Raw genomic sequence first — 17,760 nt, 5'->3', positions numbered from 1 at the left:
TGGTATCAGTTCTTCTCTGAATGTTTGGTAGAATTCTCTGATGAAACCATCTGGGCCAGGATTTTTTTTTGTTGTTGGTATTTTTTTGATGACCTGTTCAATTTCTTCTTTTGTGATGGGCCTGTTCAACTTTTACATCACAGTCTGTGTTAGTTTATGTATGTGGTGTGTTTGTAGAAATTTGTCCATTTCTTCCAGATTTTCAAATTTGTTGGAAAAAATAATTAATAGTATTTCTTTAATACCATAAAGTATACAGTTAATGTTCAGATTAACATGGTTATTTTCAAGTTCAAGATTACTTTGTAAACTGTTAAAAGCCTGGAAAGCATTATTATCATTAAATGACTATATTTGTTATGCTTAATAACAATGATTTATATCCCATTTCTTAAATTATTTGTTGTAATATTTAGTTTTTACAGATACTCTCAAAGAAATGCAATACAAAGGCATGGTGGGGAGGAAAAGACTTTTGGATTCTATTCTGGCTCATTTTAATTGCTAGCCATGTGACATTGGGCATGTTACCTAACATCTTTGATCTTAAGTTTCCTTTTCAACAAGAAAATGAGGCTAATTGAAACTACTTGTGTGATCTACATGTACAGTACCTGGTTTCATAGAATTGATGCTGAATAGATTACAACTGTTGTGTGGTCATTTGTTGTTCTTGTTGTTGTCGTTAGGTGCCATCAAGTCATCTCTGACTCATAGTGACCCCATGTACAGTGGAACAAAACACTTCCAAGTCCTGTGCCAGCTCCATAATCCTTGCTATACCTGAACCTATTATTGCACGTTCCCCTCTTTCGTTGACCCTCCACTTTACCAAGCATGATACTCTTCTCTAGGATCTTCTCCCTTCTTACATCATGACCAAAGTAAGTGAGACAAAGTCTGGCTATTCTTGCTTCCAAGGAACATTCCAGCTGTACTTCTTCCAGAACAGATTTGTTCATTCTTTTAGCAGTCCATGGTACTTTCAGCATTCTTTGCCAGCACAACACCTCAAAAGCATTGACTCTTCTTTGGTCTTCCTTATTCATTGTCCAGCTCTTACATGCATATGAGGTGATCAAAAACACCATGGCTTCTGTCAGGCACACCTTAGTCCTCAAGGAGACATCTTTGCTCTTCAGCACTTGAAAGAGGTCTTTTACAACCAATTTGCCCAGTGCTATACATTGTCTGATATCTTGACTGCTGCTTCCATTGATGTTGATCATAGAAACAAGTAATATGAAGTCTTTGACAACTTCAATCTTTTCTCCATTTATCGTGATGCTGCTTGTTGGTCTACTTTTGAGTAATTTTGTTTTCTTTATGTTGAGATGCAATCCATACTGCAGACTGTAGTCTTTAATCTTCATCAGTAAGTGCTTCAAGTCATCCTCAGTTTCAGCAAGCAAAGTTGTGTTATCAGCCTTTCACAGGTTGTTAATGATTCTTCTCCAATCCTGATGCTACATTCTTCATATAGTCCAGCTTCTTGGATTATTTGCTCATTATACAGATTGAATAAGTGTGGTGAAAGGATACAACCCTGTCACATTCCATTATTGATTTTAAACCATGCAGGGTCCCCTTATTCTGTTTGAATGACATCCTCCTTGTTTATATATAGGCTCCTTATGAACACAATCAAGCGTTCTGGAATTCCCATTCTTCTCAATATTATCCACAATTTTTTATGATCACACAAGTGAATGCTTTTGCATAGTCAATAAAACATAAGTAAACATCTTTCTTGTATTCTTTGCTTTCAGTCAAGATCCATCTGACATCAGCAATTATATCCTTCGTTCCATGTCCTCTTCTGAATCCAGCTTGCATTTCTGGAAGTTTTCTGTCAATATACTGCTGCAACTGTTTTTGAATTATCTTCAGTAAGATTTTACTTTTGTGTGATACTAATGATACTCTTTGGGATCACCTTTGTTTGGAATGGGTAAAAATATGGATCTCTTTCAGTCAGTTGGCTAAATCTCCTGGCAAAAGTGATCAAGTGCCTCCAGTGGGGCATCCATTTGTTGAAACAACTCAGTGGGTATTCTGTCAATTCCTGGAGCCTTGTTTTTCCCACTTCCTTCAGTGCAGGTTCGACTTCTTCCTTCAGTACCATTGGTTCTTGATCATATACCATTTCCTGAGATGGATGAGCATCGACCAGTTCTTTTTGGTACAGTGATTCTGTTTTCCTTCTATCTTTTTTTGATGTTTCCTGCATCATTCAGTATTTTGCCTGTAGGATCTTTCAGTATTACAACTTAAGGCTTAAACTTTTTCTTCAGTTCTTTCAGCTGGAGCAATACTGAGTGTGTTCTTCCCTTTTGGTTTTCTAACTCCTTGTCTTTGCACATTTCATTATAGTAATTGGCTCTGTCTTCTCTAGCTGCTCTTTGAAATCTTCTCTTCACCTCTTTTATCTTGTCATTTCTTCCATTTGCTTTAGCTACTTTCTGTTCAAGGGCAAGTTTCAGAGTCTCTTTTGACATCTATTTTTGTCTTTTCTTCCTTTCCTGTCTTTTTAATGACCTATTACTTTCTTCGTGGATTATATTCTTGATGGTGTCCCACAGTTTCTCTGGTTTTCAGTCATAGCGAATAATAATATATGTAGTCATAGTGAATGGTAATAATAAAGTTACACTTATCAAGTATTACTTTATACCTGACGTCATACTAAAGACAGACTTATATTTTATCTCATTTAATCCATTCACACGAATCTGTTGTCCTCATCCTCATTTTACAGATATTGAAATTTTAGTTCCCAAAGGCCCAATAAATACTGAACAATTTAAAGCAAGAATTTGAGCTCAACCCTGAGTGAACCTGGAGCCTAAGCTCTTATTAACTGCTACGTGTTCCTGGGTATGGCATCAATTAGTGGTTGTAATGTATTTGGTTTGAGAATCTTCTAAATATGATTCACTATGTACATGTATATACATTTAATTATTTGACACTTAGGTGTTGAATACTGTGTTTTTCCAGGAAATGTTGCAGAAATACAGTAACCTCTATGATCTGTCACGATCAGAAAAAGGGAAGCTTCATGATCAAGTTGTGGCCATGTGTTTAGATGGTCAGCCTCTAAGAATGATCCAGCAGCTGCTAGAGGTGGCTGTTGGCCCTCTTGACATTTCTCCCAAGGATGTAGTACAAAGTGCAATAATGAAAATAATTTCTGCATTAAGGTAAGCCATTACATAGTCATTGAGAGAAAACCTGAAGTTATAGTTTGTTGATAATAGTACCTTCCTCATGGTTCTTATGAAAATAAAATAAGATGATATGTATAGAAGTATTTTGTAAACTCTGAAGTAAGTTACAAAAGTGAGAGAATGTTATTAGAGTTCTCTTAGTCTTATATTTTAAAATATCGTGAGAGTGGAAAACCAAGGAAATGGTTCATCAGTGGTACTGTGTGTCACATGTTAAGAAACTAGCTAACTTCTAGTTAGACTCTTCTTTTTTCCTCCCCACTTTCCATTAAAAAAAAAAGAGATTATTCTTGAAATAAAGGGAAGACCAAAATGATGAGTAGGTAAGTGTCAGAATGCCATGTGACTTAAGTGTGGTTTTTCAGATCTTTTCTCTTCTAATTCTCCTTCTTTAGAGCAGTGGAAAAATGGTTTCCAGAAGGTTCATTTGAAGTACATGGGTAAGGTTAATCATACACTGAAGAAGCTAGTGTCTTAGGACGTTATTTGCTTGCAATTAGTGGCATAAAACTGACAATTGAGAAATTCTCGTTCTTTGTCGATATGCTTGTGTCTTCATGGGCATCCAAGAGGATTAGAAAAGAGGAAAAAGTTAAGCTAAGAAAATAATGAGGCATCAAGTTCTTTGTGTGAATAATGCAATTAGGCTAAAAGATTTAGTTGTGTTTAATTTATTCTCCTTTTAAGCATTCTGTGTAGTTCTGTATTGCTCTTGAGGAACTTTTTGATTAAATGCATGTCAGTCTTCTGCAGCTGAACTGAAATCAAATGAGCCTTTATCAGTTTAATTACCCTAGCTTCATGCAGTTTTCACCTTAATGATCTGAGGTATTTAGTACATTTATATAGAGAGAGAAAGATGAAATATCATAAAATATTTTAGAAAGAACAAATACCAAGTTAATAAAGTCTTGTTCCATAATTAGATTATGATGATTTTGTTGTTATTGCTTATAAGAATGATTTTCCTCTTTAAAATTATGACAAGCATTGGTTTGCCACATTTTAATACTTTTTGACTCATAGCTATGGTTTTGTTTTTGTTTTTGTTTTGTTTTCTAAATCAAGCTTTAGATGAAACTCACAGAAAAGAAACATTTTGAAAAGTAATGCTTTGATGAACTTATTTCCTAAAAAGTATACATTTTCCTTACTAATTAAAACATGTTGTTGTTGTTGTTGTTATGTGCCGTCGAGTCGGCCCCGACTCATAGCGACCCCTCCTTGGGTTTCCGAGGCAGTATCACTATGGAAGTAGGATTGCCCAAACTTCCTTATGTGATATTCTTGGGAGCTCTGGTGGCATAGTGCCTAAGGCACTTAACTGCTAACCAGAAGTTTGGCAGTTCAAATCCAGCCACTCCTCGGAAGGAAGATTGGGTGATCTACTTCCATGGTGATACTGCATCAGAAACCCACGGAGGGGCCACTATGGGTCAGAGATGACTCAGTGTCACATAACAACAATATATGATATTCTTACACTTAAAAAATTTTGACATAATTATACTTTTCTCTCTGTACAGTTAGTTCTATTACTAAAGATTTGGTCCTGATTTAATAAATGGTATGCTTGGTGCATAAAAGACATTCAATGAATGTGCTTTAAATCATTCAGTTATGGAAAGAGAGGGAACTTTAGTTTTAGCTCCTTCTTTTTCAAGGGAAAGATTGCTGTTGACAATGTCTATAACATTTGCCTTTTAGGAGCAAGTAAACTTTTAGGCACATCATGACAAAGGCATGAAAGTAACTGAATCAAGCAGTTGATTTAAATCATTTAACTTAAATTACTCCAAAAATTAATCTAAAGCTTTGTTTTTCTTTGCTACATCTTCAGAATTCACTAGAGTTTCAGATACACACTTCTGTAAAATAGACATCATAATACTCCCTGAATTGTAGTACTGTTGGTTTTGTTAAATGGGAAAATGTAAAGGACTTAGCAGTGCCTATTATCTAGTAAGTACCAAAAGTACATTAGTTATTATTTAAAAAAAGAAAGATTAACTGGAGAAGTTAGACCTGTTGCTTAATATAGCTCATATATTTGATGAGCAATGAATATTTCTGAATGACAAAATGCAAGTAGATTTTGTTATTCTTTTGATGGGAAAACATGCATATATCAGACTCTGCACTCCTTGAACACAGAAAATGTTTCTTTTCTGTATCTTTAGCTCCTATTATAGGGTTTGGTACATTTGTAGATAGCATATGCATGGATGGCTGTGAGCTGGCAAAATCCAGGTGGGTTCATCAGAGTATAAATGACAAGCTTATTTCTGAGGCTTGAGTGACCCCCTTCTGAATTAGTTCTTCTCTCTTTCCCTTCATAGTGAAGGCAGTGTTGACCTTGGTGGGCCACAGGACCCACTCCAAGTCCTGGAAGGTGTTGTTGCAGCAGTCCGTGCCAGTGTGGAAAAGGGGTAAGAACAGAACAGTATGTGAACTCTTATTTAATAGATTTCCTCAGGGTCTTAGAAGTACCTTCAATATTCATATTGATGAGCCTTCAAAAGCTAAACAACATCTTCAGTTGTTTAGAAAGAGCTGATAGTTTTAACAGTGTTCTTCGGCTCCTCATCTGTGCTGACCCTATCAGCTGTAGCAGATCATTCATCTTCTTTTCTAAGCCTTGTTTGATATGGAGATCACTGGTCATTCTCAACATCTTTGTAGGGAGGCCAGAGAGGGGAGACTGCTTTGAGCTTCTACAGAACAGAATCATATTTCCAAGGTGTTAACTCTGTTGGATAAATATGGAAATTCTAAAAGTATATATATATTGCCTTATTTTTTAGTCTTTATATGTTAGGTCCACCTTGTCTGAGGCCTCAGAGTGTATAGTCTAGAGTGATGTGAATGCTTCTAATGCCATCTTTAGAAAGAATTTTGCATCCAATATCCGTGGAAGTGATAGCAACAATAGCAACCATATATTAATAATTATATAAAAACTGCCTCAGAATTTTAAAGGTCTTTATGTATTTAATCTCCATATCAACCCTGTAGAGCCTGTATCTAAGGTTTTTGTTATTTTTTTCACTTTTAATTGAGACTATAATAATAACGAAGAAATGGTTGAGAAAACTCCCCATAGTTTCATTCAGTAATATATTTTTTATTTGGATATTACCTCAGTTATTATTGAGGTACAGTTATATTTTTACATAGTTTCAATCAAAATGTATAAACATTTTTATAATCTATTTTACTTGCTATTGTAATACTTTCCATGTATGTTTGCTAGTTTAATTATTTTTTATGTTTGCATGCATTATTGCCATTTTCATATGAAGACATGAAGACTTTAAAGAGAATTTGACTTAGACCTGGGAAATGAAATCTGGTTCCACCCTGACTCTAAAGCGTTATTTAGTACTTGTGGTAATTCAGTTTCTGTGTCAACTTGGCTGGGCCTGGTTGAATGGCTGGGCAGATGGATATAGTATTCCCCATGATGAGACTGGTAATCAACTCCATGGTAGAATCTACTGTGAGCAGCTGAGTAGCTATCTTGGGGAATGTGGTCTGCTTCCTGTATGTAACCAGAAGCCTTGGGGAATGGTCTCTAGCTTGTGGCACACTTGGACCCTGCATGTAGCCTTCTCGTTGTTCAGCAGCCTGCCATGCTCTGCCGATGTTGGGACTTAAAATGGACTTAATTAATGGCCTGCCATGTGGTTTGGTAACATCAGTACTATTACTTTTTACTTGTCAACCTTGGGCTTGGCAGCCTTAGCAGCCAGCAGCTGTTTGAGTGAAGAAAAACCTCTAGCTTCAGTTGTCTGGGAGCTGGAGGCAGAGCTGAAGCCCAAGGCTGAGGGGCTTTCACTCAGCCCCTAGAGCCTGACATTTTGAACTTGGATTTAAAGCCCCCAAACTGTGAGAGAATAAACTCCTGTTTGTTCAAGCCATCCCATTTGTGGTATATTCTTGTCAAAGCAGCACTGGGTAACCAGAACAGAATTTGGACTGAGAGAGTGGGGTGCTGCTCTGACAGATACCTAAAATGTGGAAATAGCAGTGGAGTGTGTCCTTGACCCAAGACCCTAGCAGAGAGACCCCAGCATATGGCATGGGAGACAGTAGGAGCAGAGCCAAGAGACCAACCAGCATGAGAGATGGCAGTAACAGAGCCCAGAGATCGGCATTAAACAGCAACAGGCTTACCAGCCCATGGAGGAGAAAGCCAGGTGCTATTGGGTAGGCGACTTCCTGGTGGAGTGGGTTGCCTTCGGGCTTTAATTGGTACTGGCATAAAATGGAATAGCAAGTTGGACAGCCCACGGAGCAAGAAAGCTGAGTGTTTTCAAAGCAGGAAGATTTCCTGTGGAGTGGGTTGCCTTTGGTGTTAATCGGCAGAAGCGGAGAGACCAAGGAAACGGAAGAAGAGCTGCCTCAGCCTGAAAGGGTAGGACCATGGCCCTTGGGGGTGGAATGATCACAGCCCCCTAGGTTTCAAAGAGCCAGGCCTTCACCAACTTGGTTCTGCAGTGTGGTGCTGCTCGTTCATGTGAGAGGAACGGGGCCCACCAGGCTAAGGGGATGAAGTCACCACTTAGAGGATATAGGGGACTAGAGCCACCCAGTGAGGAGATCTCTACAGATAACACTCAATGAAGATATGTACCAATGCCAAGTTGACTAGGGGTGGCATTGTGGTAGTTTAGCTTGTGTGTCAACTTGGCTGGGCCTGGTTGAATGGCTGGGCAGTTGGATGTAGTATTCCCCATGATGAGACTGGTAATCAACTCCATGGTGGAATCTGCTGTGAGCAGCTGAGTAGCTGCCCTAGGGATATGGTCTGCTTTCTGTGTACAGGGAGAAGCCTTTGGGAATGGTCTCTGGTTTATGGCATGCTTGAACTCCGCATGTAGCCATGTCATTGTTCAGCAGCCTGCCAAGCTCTGCTGACCTGGGAACTTACAGTGGACTTAATTAATGGCCTGTTGTGTGGTTTGGTAACACTGAGACTGCCTTTTTACTTGTCAGCCTTGGGTTTGGCAGCCTCAGCAGCCAGCAGCAGTCTGAGTGAAGAAAAGCCTCTAACTTCAGTGGGCCAGGAGCTGGAGGCAGAGCTGAAGCCCAAGGCTGAGGGGCTTTCTCCCAGCCCCTGGAGCCTGGCACTTTGAACTTGGACTTAAAGCCTCCATACTGTAAGAGAATAAACTCCTGTTTGTTAAAGCCATCCCATTTGTGGTATATATCCTTGTCAGAGCAGCACTAGGTAACAAGAACATTGACTATGGAAAAGCATTTGATTGTACGGATCATAACAAATTGTGGATAACTTTAAGAAGAATGGGAATTCCAGAACCCTTAGTTGTACTCATGAGGAACCTGTACATAGACCAGGAGGCTGTCTTTCGAACAGAAAAAGGGAACACTACATCGTTTAAAATCAAGAAGGGAGAGCATCAGGGTTGTATCCTTTCCCCATACTTATTCAATCTGTATGCTGAGCAAATAATCTGAGAAGCTGGACTATATGAAGAAGAACGTGGCATAAGGATTGGGGGAAGAATCATTAATAACCTGCAATATGCTGACGACACAAACTTTGCTTGCTGAAAGTGAGGATGACTTGAAATACTTACTGATGAAGTTTGAAGAATACAGTCTGCAGTATGGATTACATCTCAATATAAAGAAAACAAAAATCCTCACAACTGGACCTATAAGCAGTGTGCAGTGTAGTAAATTACTTAGTGAGGCTTTTCTACCTGTAAGTTTTTGTAAACTCAGTGGTGGAATGAGCAACTGAGGAGCTCCCGATTGTAAATGTTATCCACCTGGAGTATTTCTTGGGAGTGGCACAACATAGTGTTCTGGGAGGCTCACTTTCTCAGGTGTTTAGAATTCTGATGCTATGATTGGCTAGTTTGGCCACCCTGCCAGGCTCAAAAGGAGGCTTTGTAGAGGCAGAACTCTCTCTGACTGCTAGTTGAGGAAGACATGCTGCTGAAAGAGACACAAGAGACATGCATTGCTAGAGACACCAAGGGACACGCACTGCTGGGAGAGAGATGGTGAGAGACTGTTGGTTGAGAGATGGCGGGCTGGGAGAGAGATTCAGCATTTTTTCTGAACTTGAATTGTAGCCTGGTACTTCCCTAATAAGCCCCATAATCTGTGAGTTCTTTGTGGCCACTACAGTGAATTATCAAACCCAGGAGAGAGGTGGTGGGTGCTTTGGGAGGAACATTTGGTGAAAGGGCTGGAGGGAGGCAGCATGTCTGGCCTTGCAGTAATAGGCCTTGGGTTACTGATAGTGATTCTGTCTTCCTTTTGTGGGGTAAGAGGAGGTCAGGAGATGTGGCCTCCTTGCCCTTTTTGCACAGTGTTGTGATAAATGGAGCAAAGATTGAAATTGTCAAAGACTTCACATTGCTTGATTCTGTACTCAACGCCAATGGAAGCAGCAGTCAGGACATTAGACGACATATAGCACTGGGCAAGTCAGCTTCAAAGGACCTCTTTCAAGTGCTAAAGAGCAATGATGTTTCCTTGAGGACTAAGGTGTGCCTGACACAAGCCATGGCATTTTCAATTGCCTCATATGCATGTGAGAGCTGGACAATGAATAAGGAAGACCGAAGAAGAATTGACTTTTGAGCTGTGATGTTGGTGAAGAATGCTGAAAGTACTGTGGACTGCTAAAAGAACTAGCAGGTCTGTCCTGGAGGAAGTGCAGCCAGAATGCTCCTTGGAGGTGAGAATGGCCAGACTTCCTCTCATATACGTTGGTCATGTTGTCAGAAGGGACCATTCCCTGGAGAAGGATGTCATGCTTGGTAAAGTGGAGGGTCGACGGAAGTGAGGAAGGCCCTCAGAAAGATGCATTGACATGGTGGCAGCAGCGATGGGCTCAAATATAGCAAGGATAACGGAGCTGGCTCGAGACTGGGCGATGTTTCATTCTGCTCTGCGTAGGGTCACTATGAGTCGGAGCGACTCAACGGCACCTAACAACAACAAAACAGTGTATCATTAAACTTAGAATTAAGAAAATATTTGTATTGTTCATAAAAAATAAACAAAATAACCTGATGAACACTCCCCACCAAGCTCTTTGAATGATGCTATTCAGCAATTCTTTTAATCCTCAAAACAGTTCTGTTTTTTAAAATTTTTTTTTTCCTTTTTAAAAATTGATTTACATTCAACAGTTCATGCACATTTGATTTCACGGTCCCAATTACCATCTCTAGCCATAAAAAATACCTCGCCTTCCTATTAATACCCTCTCCCTGTGCCCTTCTTTTACTGTGTATTCCTATCTGTCCAGCTTTCCCTGTATGTGGATGCTGCGCCTCTGGAGTCTCATGGCTGATTGAACTCTGGGTTGTATCTCCCATATAGATATCTTCATTTTACACATTAGGAAGGTGAAGCTCATAGAGGTTATATAACTTGTACAGAGCCACATAGATAAAGACATGCTATGAATTTATCTTACCACTCATCTCCTGACATTACTGAGCCAGCAATCCAGTATAGTGTATGGTGGTGCTTCTCAAAGTTCATTGTGCATACAATCTCTTAGGAGTCTTATGTAGATTTTGATTTGGTAGTTCTGTGTATGGCCTGAAATTCTGTATTTTTAACAGTTTCCCAGCTGATACCTAATCAATGAACTTAATTTTGAATAGTATAGTCTTTAAGACGTGACTTCTCTCAACTTCTTCCATCTGCTTCTCTCTGCCTGTATTTCCTTCTCTCTTTCTTGCCTTCGTATTATCTTTATACAGTTTCCTAATATGAATGACCTACAAGCATAAACCAGTTTGTTAGTGCTTCTCAAAAGAATGTACAAAATGAAATTCACTCAGAAAGCAATTAATGAGGAATTCCTTTGAGCATTATTTGAAAAGGACTAAAAATTTACTTGAAAGCTATCAAATGTTGTTGGGTGTTTCTGTTTGTTTGTTTAAATTGCTTAAATTGATACTTCACCACAGTATCACCTTAGTTGTCTTAAAGCTTAGTGGATATTGAACAGTGTCAGATAATACCAACTTCATTGAACTCTTTGGTATTGCCTAGGGATTTCACATTATTTTTAAAATATAGAAAAGACAAAAAGCCCACTCAAGTAAATTGAATCAGGTATCTCCGTACTCTTCATGTTCTCTGAGGCAAAGCAAATCGGTAAACATTCTCTTGGTATCTACAGTGCATGAGGTATTATGTTCTGTAATATTGAGCCCTTTTGAAAGCTATATTCACAAACCAGGAAGGAGGATCCACTCTTAAAACTGCAGTATTTCTTGGAGTCACCACATTGTTGTTGATATTTGCCATCGAGTCGGATCCGACTCATAGCAACCCCTCCATGGGTTTCTAAGGCGGTATCACTACGGAAGTAGATTGCCCAACCTTCCTTCCGAGGAGTGGAGTCACCACAGACCACATTTAGCACGACGTGGCTGCCATTTTTGCCTTGTTACAGTGACATGTGTTCATACTGTCATTGATAAGCAAGCCCCAGGAAGTTATTTTGGATTAATACATATTTGAGAACAATCACAAAAGTTAAGGATTAAGATTAGGGTTATGTACAACTAAAATTATTGCCTTCCTAGGAATTTCTTCTTTTACTATAACTTGATTATCACAATTATTTGAGCAAAAAGAAAGAAGAAAAGTCTCAGTTTTTACTCTGCAAAAATGCCAGTATGAGTGTGCATTCATTTTTTGCAGGTCTCACTCGTTTCTTGCCAGTTGCCCCCCAGCTATTTCATGGAAGCTCACAAATAGATAACATTCTCCTGAAAAATGTCCACCTTACCCAGCTTTATATACAGTGAGGAGAGTATAAGGAGAATGTGGACCAATTGATTAATTACAAGGAGCCTATGCAGAATACGAAGATTCATGTCTCTCACTGTTAACTCAATTACATTTGCTCACTCCTTTCCTTCCATTCTCAATCTAGCATCATACCAGTCAGAGTTAACAACTCATTCCTATTGAGGCCGGTCAGATAACTGAAATGAGAAAGGTAGACTGGTCTTAAAGAGATAGTAGGGAATGGTGGAGGCTGAGGGGCCACTACGGAGCTCACACATCCCTTGTCAAATGGAAGCAACTGCTGGTTTCAGCCTATTGCCCAGATCATGCAGTTTCTAAAGAGGAGCCATCCTCATGTGTATGTGTGTGTGTGTGTGTGTGTGTATACACACATGTACCTGTGAAATTTTTCAGTTTTAAAACATTGGCATATACTGCATAAGCTAACCCAAAAATTTGGCTGCCAGTTCATAAATTCAAAATAGAGTAGACAAAATGGCATCATGTTCCCTCAGGGCCTCAAATTGTATGGCATTTATCCTGTTTCTAAAAATCTGAAAGGTCTGTGTGTTTTTCTTGTTTGAATACAATTTTTCCTTCCCCATTCTGAAATAAAAACAATTATTTCATGTAGTATTTCATGATTTATAAAGTGATTTTCATATCTACTGTCTATCTTTATGTGCCATAACCATTTAAATTTCAGATTAGTTGATTTTTGTATATATATGCCATGCAAAATTTAAAAAGTCTTTTACCAAGGATAGTTGTTGTTGTTGTTATGTGCCGTTGAGTCATCTCTGTCTCATAGTGACCCCTCCTTGTGTTTCCGAGGTGGTATCACTATGGATGGAGATTGCCCAACCTTCTTTCGAAGGAGTGGCTGGTGGGTTAGCTTATTTATATTCTTAAAATCTGCCTTTGTGCTTTGCATTCAGTAATTGCCTTTGTTTTACTGACATTTCTCTTTCATTCTTTTGTACTGTCATAAATGCCCTGCCATGCTATATTATACAATAGAGAAATGTAGATTAACATTCAGCCATATCCCAGAACACTGCATCCTCAAATTAATCATTTCATAAATATATTTGTTGTTGTTCTTACTATTAATACAAGTACTAGTATATTTCAGGCAATTCCTTATCTTCTGTGCCAAAATTGATCTTGGATTGTATATGTGTGTGTGTGTGTGTGCGCGCGCATATGTATGATCCTTTTACTATTTATTGTTTAAATAGTTTAGTAAATTACTATATGTAACATAATAACAAAAAAAAAAAGAATATACTTATTATCTGGGAAAAGCTGGAAGGAGTTACCTATGTGTTTGTAGTGAAAAGATGTAAGAATTTCCCTTTTATCTATTTTATAACTTCTAAATCATTTGTGTAACTTTTATAATGGAGTAAATGTGTTTTGAAATAATGCTGTCTTTTTATTTATAAACTCATTAAATCTTCTCCTTCCATCATCAAATACTATAAAAACAGAATTGCTTTCCTTGTTCCCTGCCTTTTTACATTATAAAAGTCACAAACTATTTTTCAACCAACTTTTTTTTTTTCAAAATTTCAAATCTGCAGAAAAGTTGCAATGGTAGAAAAGTTATTACCTATGTACTTTTAACTTTGATTTACCAACTTTTCATTTTGTTGTAATTCTTCCTTTCTTTTTTGTCTTTCTCAGTGTGTTTGTATATTTGCTGAACTATGAGCGCTATGATGAATTTTAACAACTCAAATTGAAATCTGAATGCAAATCATTTGTTGTTGTTGTTATATGCTGTTGAGTTGGCCCCAACTCATAGTGACCCCTGCTTGGGTGTCTGAGGCAGTATCACTACAGAAGTAGATGGCCCAACCTTCCTTCCGAGGAGTGGCTGCTGGATTTGAACCGCCAGCCTTCTTGGAAGCAGTCTAATGCCTTAGGCACTGTGCTACCAGAGCAGATAAAAACTTCAGGAGGTGTGGTTTAAGCCTGTAGCAAAATCTAAATGTCACTGGCAGCTTTTTCTAAAGCGCTGTCTTTCATTTCTGTGTCGTCTTACTGAGCACCGATATTCTTATGGATATGTAATGGTGTTCGTCTGGAACATACTACTTCAAGAATTTACTTCTTCTATTTTAGGAATGAATTCTCATAATATTTTCATGCATTTTAACTATTAACAAAAGCTGGAGCAAATTGCTCCAAAATGTCACATGTTATTAACTGCACAATAAATTCTAATGAAAAAGAAGGCTAACTCAAGTTAATGACTTAGAAAGCATTGTAATAATAAGTTTTCTATATCATCATATATATTCAGTATATAAATAATTTTTATCTACCATAATGTTCTGGATTCTGCCTCCAGTTTAGTTCCATGGTGTTGTGTAATGATTGGCAATGCAATCAGAGAGCTTAAGTTCAACTATTGGCTCCGTTAATTACCGTATTCCCTTGAACAAGTTATTAAGCCTCTCTATGATACTGTTTCCTCATTTGTAAATTGGAGGTGATAACAGTATACATGAAAAAAGATAGTTATAATTAAGTGATATAATGCACAGTACATAGTAAGCTTTCAATAAGTTATAATTAATAATAAGGTTTTCATTCTCATTCACTACTTTCAGGTCTTGTGTTATTCTTAGCACTTCCAATTTGTCTACATGACTCTAATCTCTTCTCATTCTATTCTCTTTTTTTTTTTTTTGGCCCTTAGTTGAGAGGGTTAAAAAAAAAAAAAAAATCAGCTTCATGTTATCTGAAAATGGGATTTATACTCTTTCCCTCAGCCTGCTCCAGCCGGCATACTTCTCCAGTCACCTACCTTCTCCAGTCAGTGCTCAGATATCCTGCAACATTCCAAATCCATATAAATAATAATAAATATTCTCAATAAAATGTTTGCCATGAATTGAAATGCTTAGTTTAATGCCAGATACTGTGTTGTATACTTTACGTTTCTTATTTTATTTTGTATATTTATTTGATTCCTAGCAACCATCTGAGTTAGGTATTGTTATCCATTTCTAATTGACAAGTAAGGAAATGTAGATTAATATTATGTGACTTCTAGTTCAGAGTAACACTATTAGTCTGTGATAATCCTGGGGAATTGAATCCAGTCCTGACAACTCCAAAGCCTATGTTTTTAAAGCGTTGGCCCACTCTATCTTTACAGCCTTGTATTTAAGCTCTTGGTTATCTACATTAGGAAACATTTCCTACCTTAGCTCTCTCTTGTCTAATTTTCTACCTGCACATCTGTGCTTTAACCTCTCCCTGAGCATACCATATCATTTGAAATCTTTTGCCTTTTTTTTTCTTCCTAGTCTCCTTATCTGATTTTATGTTCCCCACCTCTCCATTTACATACATCCTGCATATCTTGTATGATCATGCTCAGATGCCATATCCTCTTTAAAACCTTTCTTACTCTCTTTTTAAATTTACTCATATTGTGGTGAAAACATATACACTGAGAGATTCACCAACATAACAACTGCCACATTCACAGGTCAGGAATATTGATGACATTTTTCACGTTGTGCCACCATTAGCAAAAATTCAATGCCCTACAAACAAAAGCTTCCCCTTTCCCCCTCCCTCCTCCTCCTGGTAACCACTAATAATCTTTTTTTTTTTTTTTTTTTAACCAAACAATTTTCCTTCTCCTCTGCTTCCATCACTGGTAACCAACAAAGAAAGTTTCCTTCCATATATAAACCTTTCCTTGACTTTTTACAGTAGCAGACTAATACAATATTTGTCCTTTTGTGATTGATTTATTTCATTTGGCATAATGTCCTCCAAGTTCATCCACGTTATGTGGTGTTTTGCGGATTCTACATTATTCTTTAGTGTTGCATAGTATTCCATTGTGTGTATGTACCTCAGTTTGGTTATCCGCTTCTCTGCTGATGGGCATTTCAGTTGTTTCCACCTCTGCTATTGTGAATAGTGGTGTGATGAACATGGGTGTGCCTATATCTGTTCTTGCCCTGGCTCTCACTTCATTAGGATATATACCTAGTAAAGGGATTGCTGGATCAAATGGTATTTCTATTTCCAACTTTTTAAGGAATCACTGTACCAATTTCCACAGTGGTTGTATCATTTTATAGTTTCACCAGCAGTGTATGAGTGTCCCAATCTCTTCACGTCCTTGCCAGCATTTGTTATCTTCTGTCTTGTTGAATTTTGCTATTAGTACAGGGGTGAGATGATATCTCGTTGTTTTGATTTGCATCTCTCTAATGGCCAACGATCACCAACATTTCTCCATTGATTGTTTGTTGGTTGCCTGACACTTCTTTGGTGAAGTGAAGTGTCTGTTCATGTCTTCTGCCCATTTTTTAATTGGACTGTTTGTCTTTTGGATTTGGGGTGTTGGAGTTTTCCTATAAATTTTAGCGATAAGTCCCTTCTTGGGTATGTCATTGCCAAATATTTTTTCCCATTCTGTAGGTTCTCTTTTTACTCTTTTGGAGAAGTCTTTTGATGCACATAAAAATTTAATTTTTAGAAGGTCTTAATCATTTATTTTATCTTCTGCTGTTTGTGCATACTTGATAATCTGTTTATTCCATAAATTAGGACCCCTAAATTTGCCCCTGTTTTTCTTTGATGAACTTTATAATTTTAGATTTCGCATTTAAGTCTTTGATCCAGCTGGTGTTGTATGGTATGAAGTGAATCTTGTTTCATTTTTCTTCAGATGGATATTCAGTTTTGCCAGCACCATTTGTTAAAGAGACTATCTCTTCCCCATTTAATGGATTTTGCCCCTTTATCAAAAATCAGCTCACTGTAGGTGAATGGATTGACTTCTGGGTTCTCAATTCTCTTCCACTGATCTATCCATGTGTCTGTCGTTGTACCAGTACCAGGCTGTTTTGACTGCTGTGGCTGTGTAGTAGGTTTTGAGATCCAGGAGTGTGATACCTGTAGCTTTTTTGTTCTTCATTAGTGCTCTATTTATCCAAGGTATATTTCCTTTCCATGTAAAATTAGTGATTAGGTTTTCCTTATCCTTAAAGAATGTTGATGGAATCTGGATTGGGATTGCATTGAATGTATAGATTGCTTTTAAAGCCTTTCTTGATTCTACTCCTTCTCTAGAAAGAGTTCAAATTTATATTAGTAATTTAGAGAATAGTCACTTTTAAAGTCTTTCTGTTCTATTGTATAATTAGTTCTTTGAATGCAGAGACCTTTATAAATTTTAATCTCTGTATTATCAGATACAAACAATAGGGTTTTAGTAACATTGATGGTGATGACTACTATTTATTAAGTATATATTTTGTGCCACTTACTCTTCTAGTTGCTTTGTATACATTTTCTCAGCTTCACAAACTCCAGGAGACATATTCTTGGGAACTTTACAAAACTATAAAGTGGGCTGGATAGCATTCATGCTTTCTCCTGAGTTGCTAGGAAAGATGGAACCAAGGTTAGAGTTAGGTCCATCAGATTCCCTCTGCCCCTAAAAGAAATTCTTTTTCCACTACATCCCAAAGACTATTCACTTTGCACATAGTAGGTATCCAGGAAATATTTGTTGCATTCTACTGTTTTTGTACCCCACTTTTGCTATTCTTGATATATTTTTAGAAAGATACTCTTGGCAAAAGTAACCAATTGCTTTGTAAGTGTAGGAAATCCTAAACATTTTGTAATTTCTTTTATTGCTTGTTCTGGTTCCCTAGTGCCGCTCTGACAAGAATATACCACAAAA

The 17,760-nt window shown here is 37.7% G+C and overlaps 1 protein-coding gene across 1 annotated transcript in view; it reads left to right on the top strand.

The window, feature by feature from the left end:
• The window catches only part of NBAS (NBAS subunit of NRZ tethering complex), a 750,019-nt gene that overhangs the window by 644,755 nt on the left and 87,504 nt on the right, over positions 1–17,760 (top strand). The window contains exons 46-47 of the mRNA XM_042781864.1: positions 3,001–3,203; positions 5,570–5,659. Of these exons, the coding sequence (XP_042637798.1) occupies positions 3,001–3,203; positions 5,570–5,659 (293 nt within the window). The remainder of the gene's footprint in view (positions 1–3,000; positions 3,204–5,569; positions 5,660–17,760) is intronic.

Source organism: Orycteropus afer, unplaced genomic scaffold, assembly GCF_000298275.1.
Source record: "Orycteropus afer afer isolate SDZICR_OR568_19922 unplaced genomic scaffold, OryAfe1.0 scaffold00187, whole genome shotgun sequence".
NCBI lineage: Eukaryota > Metazoa > Chordata > Mammalia > Tubulidentata > Orycteropodidae > Orycteropus > Orycteropus afer.
This window is presented reverse-complemented; position numbering and strand designations above follow the sequence as displayed.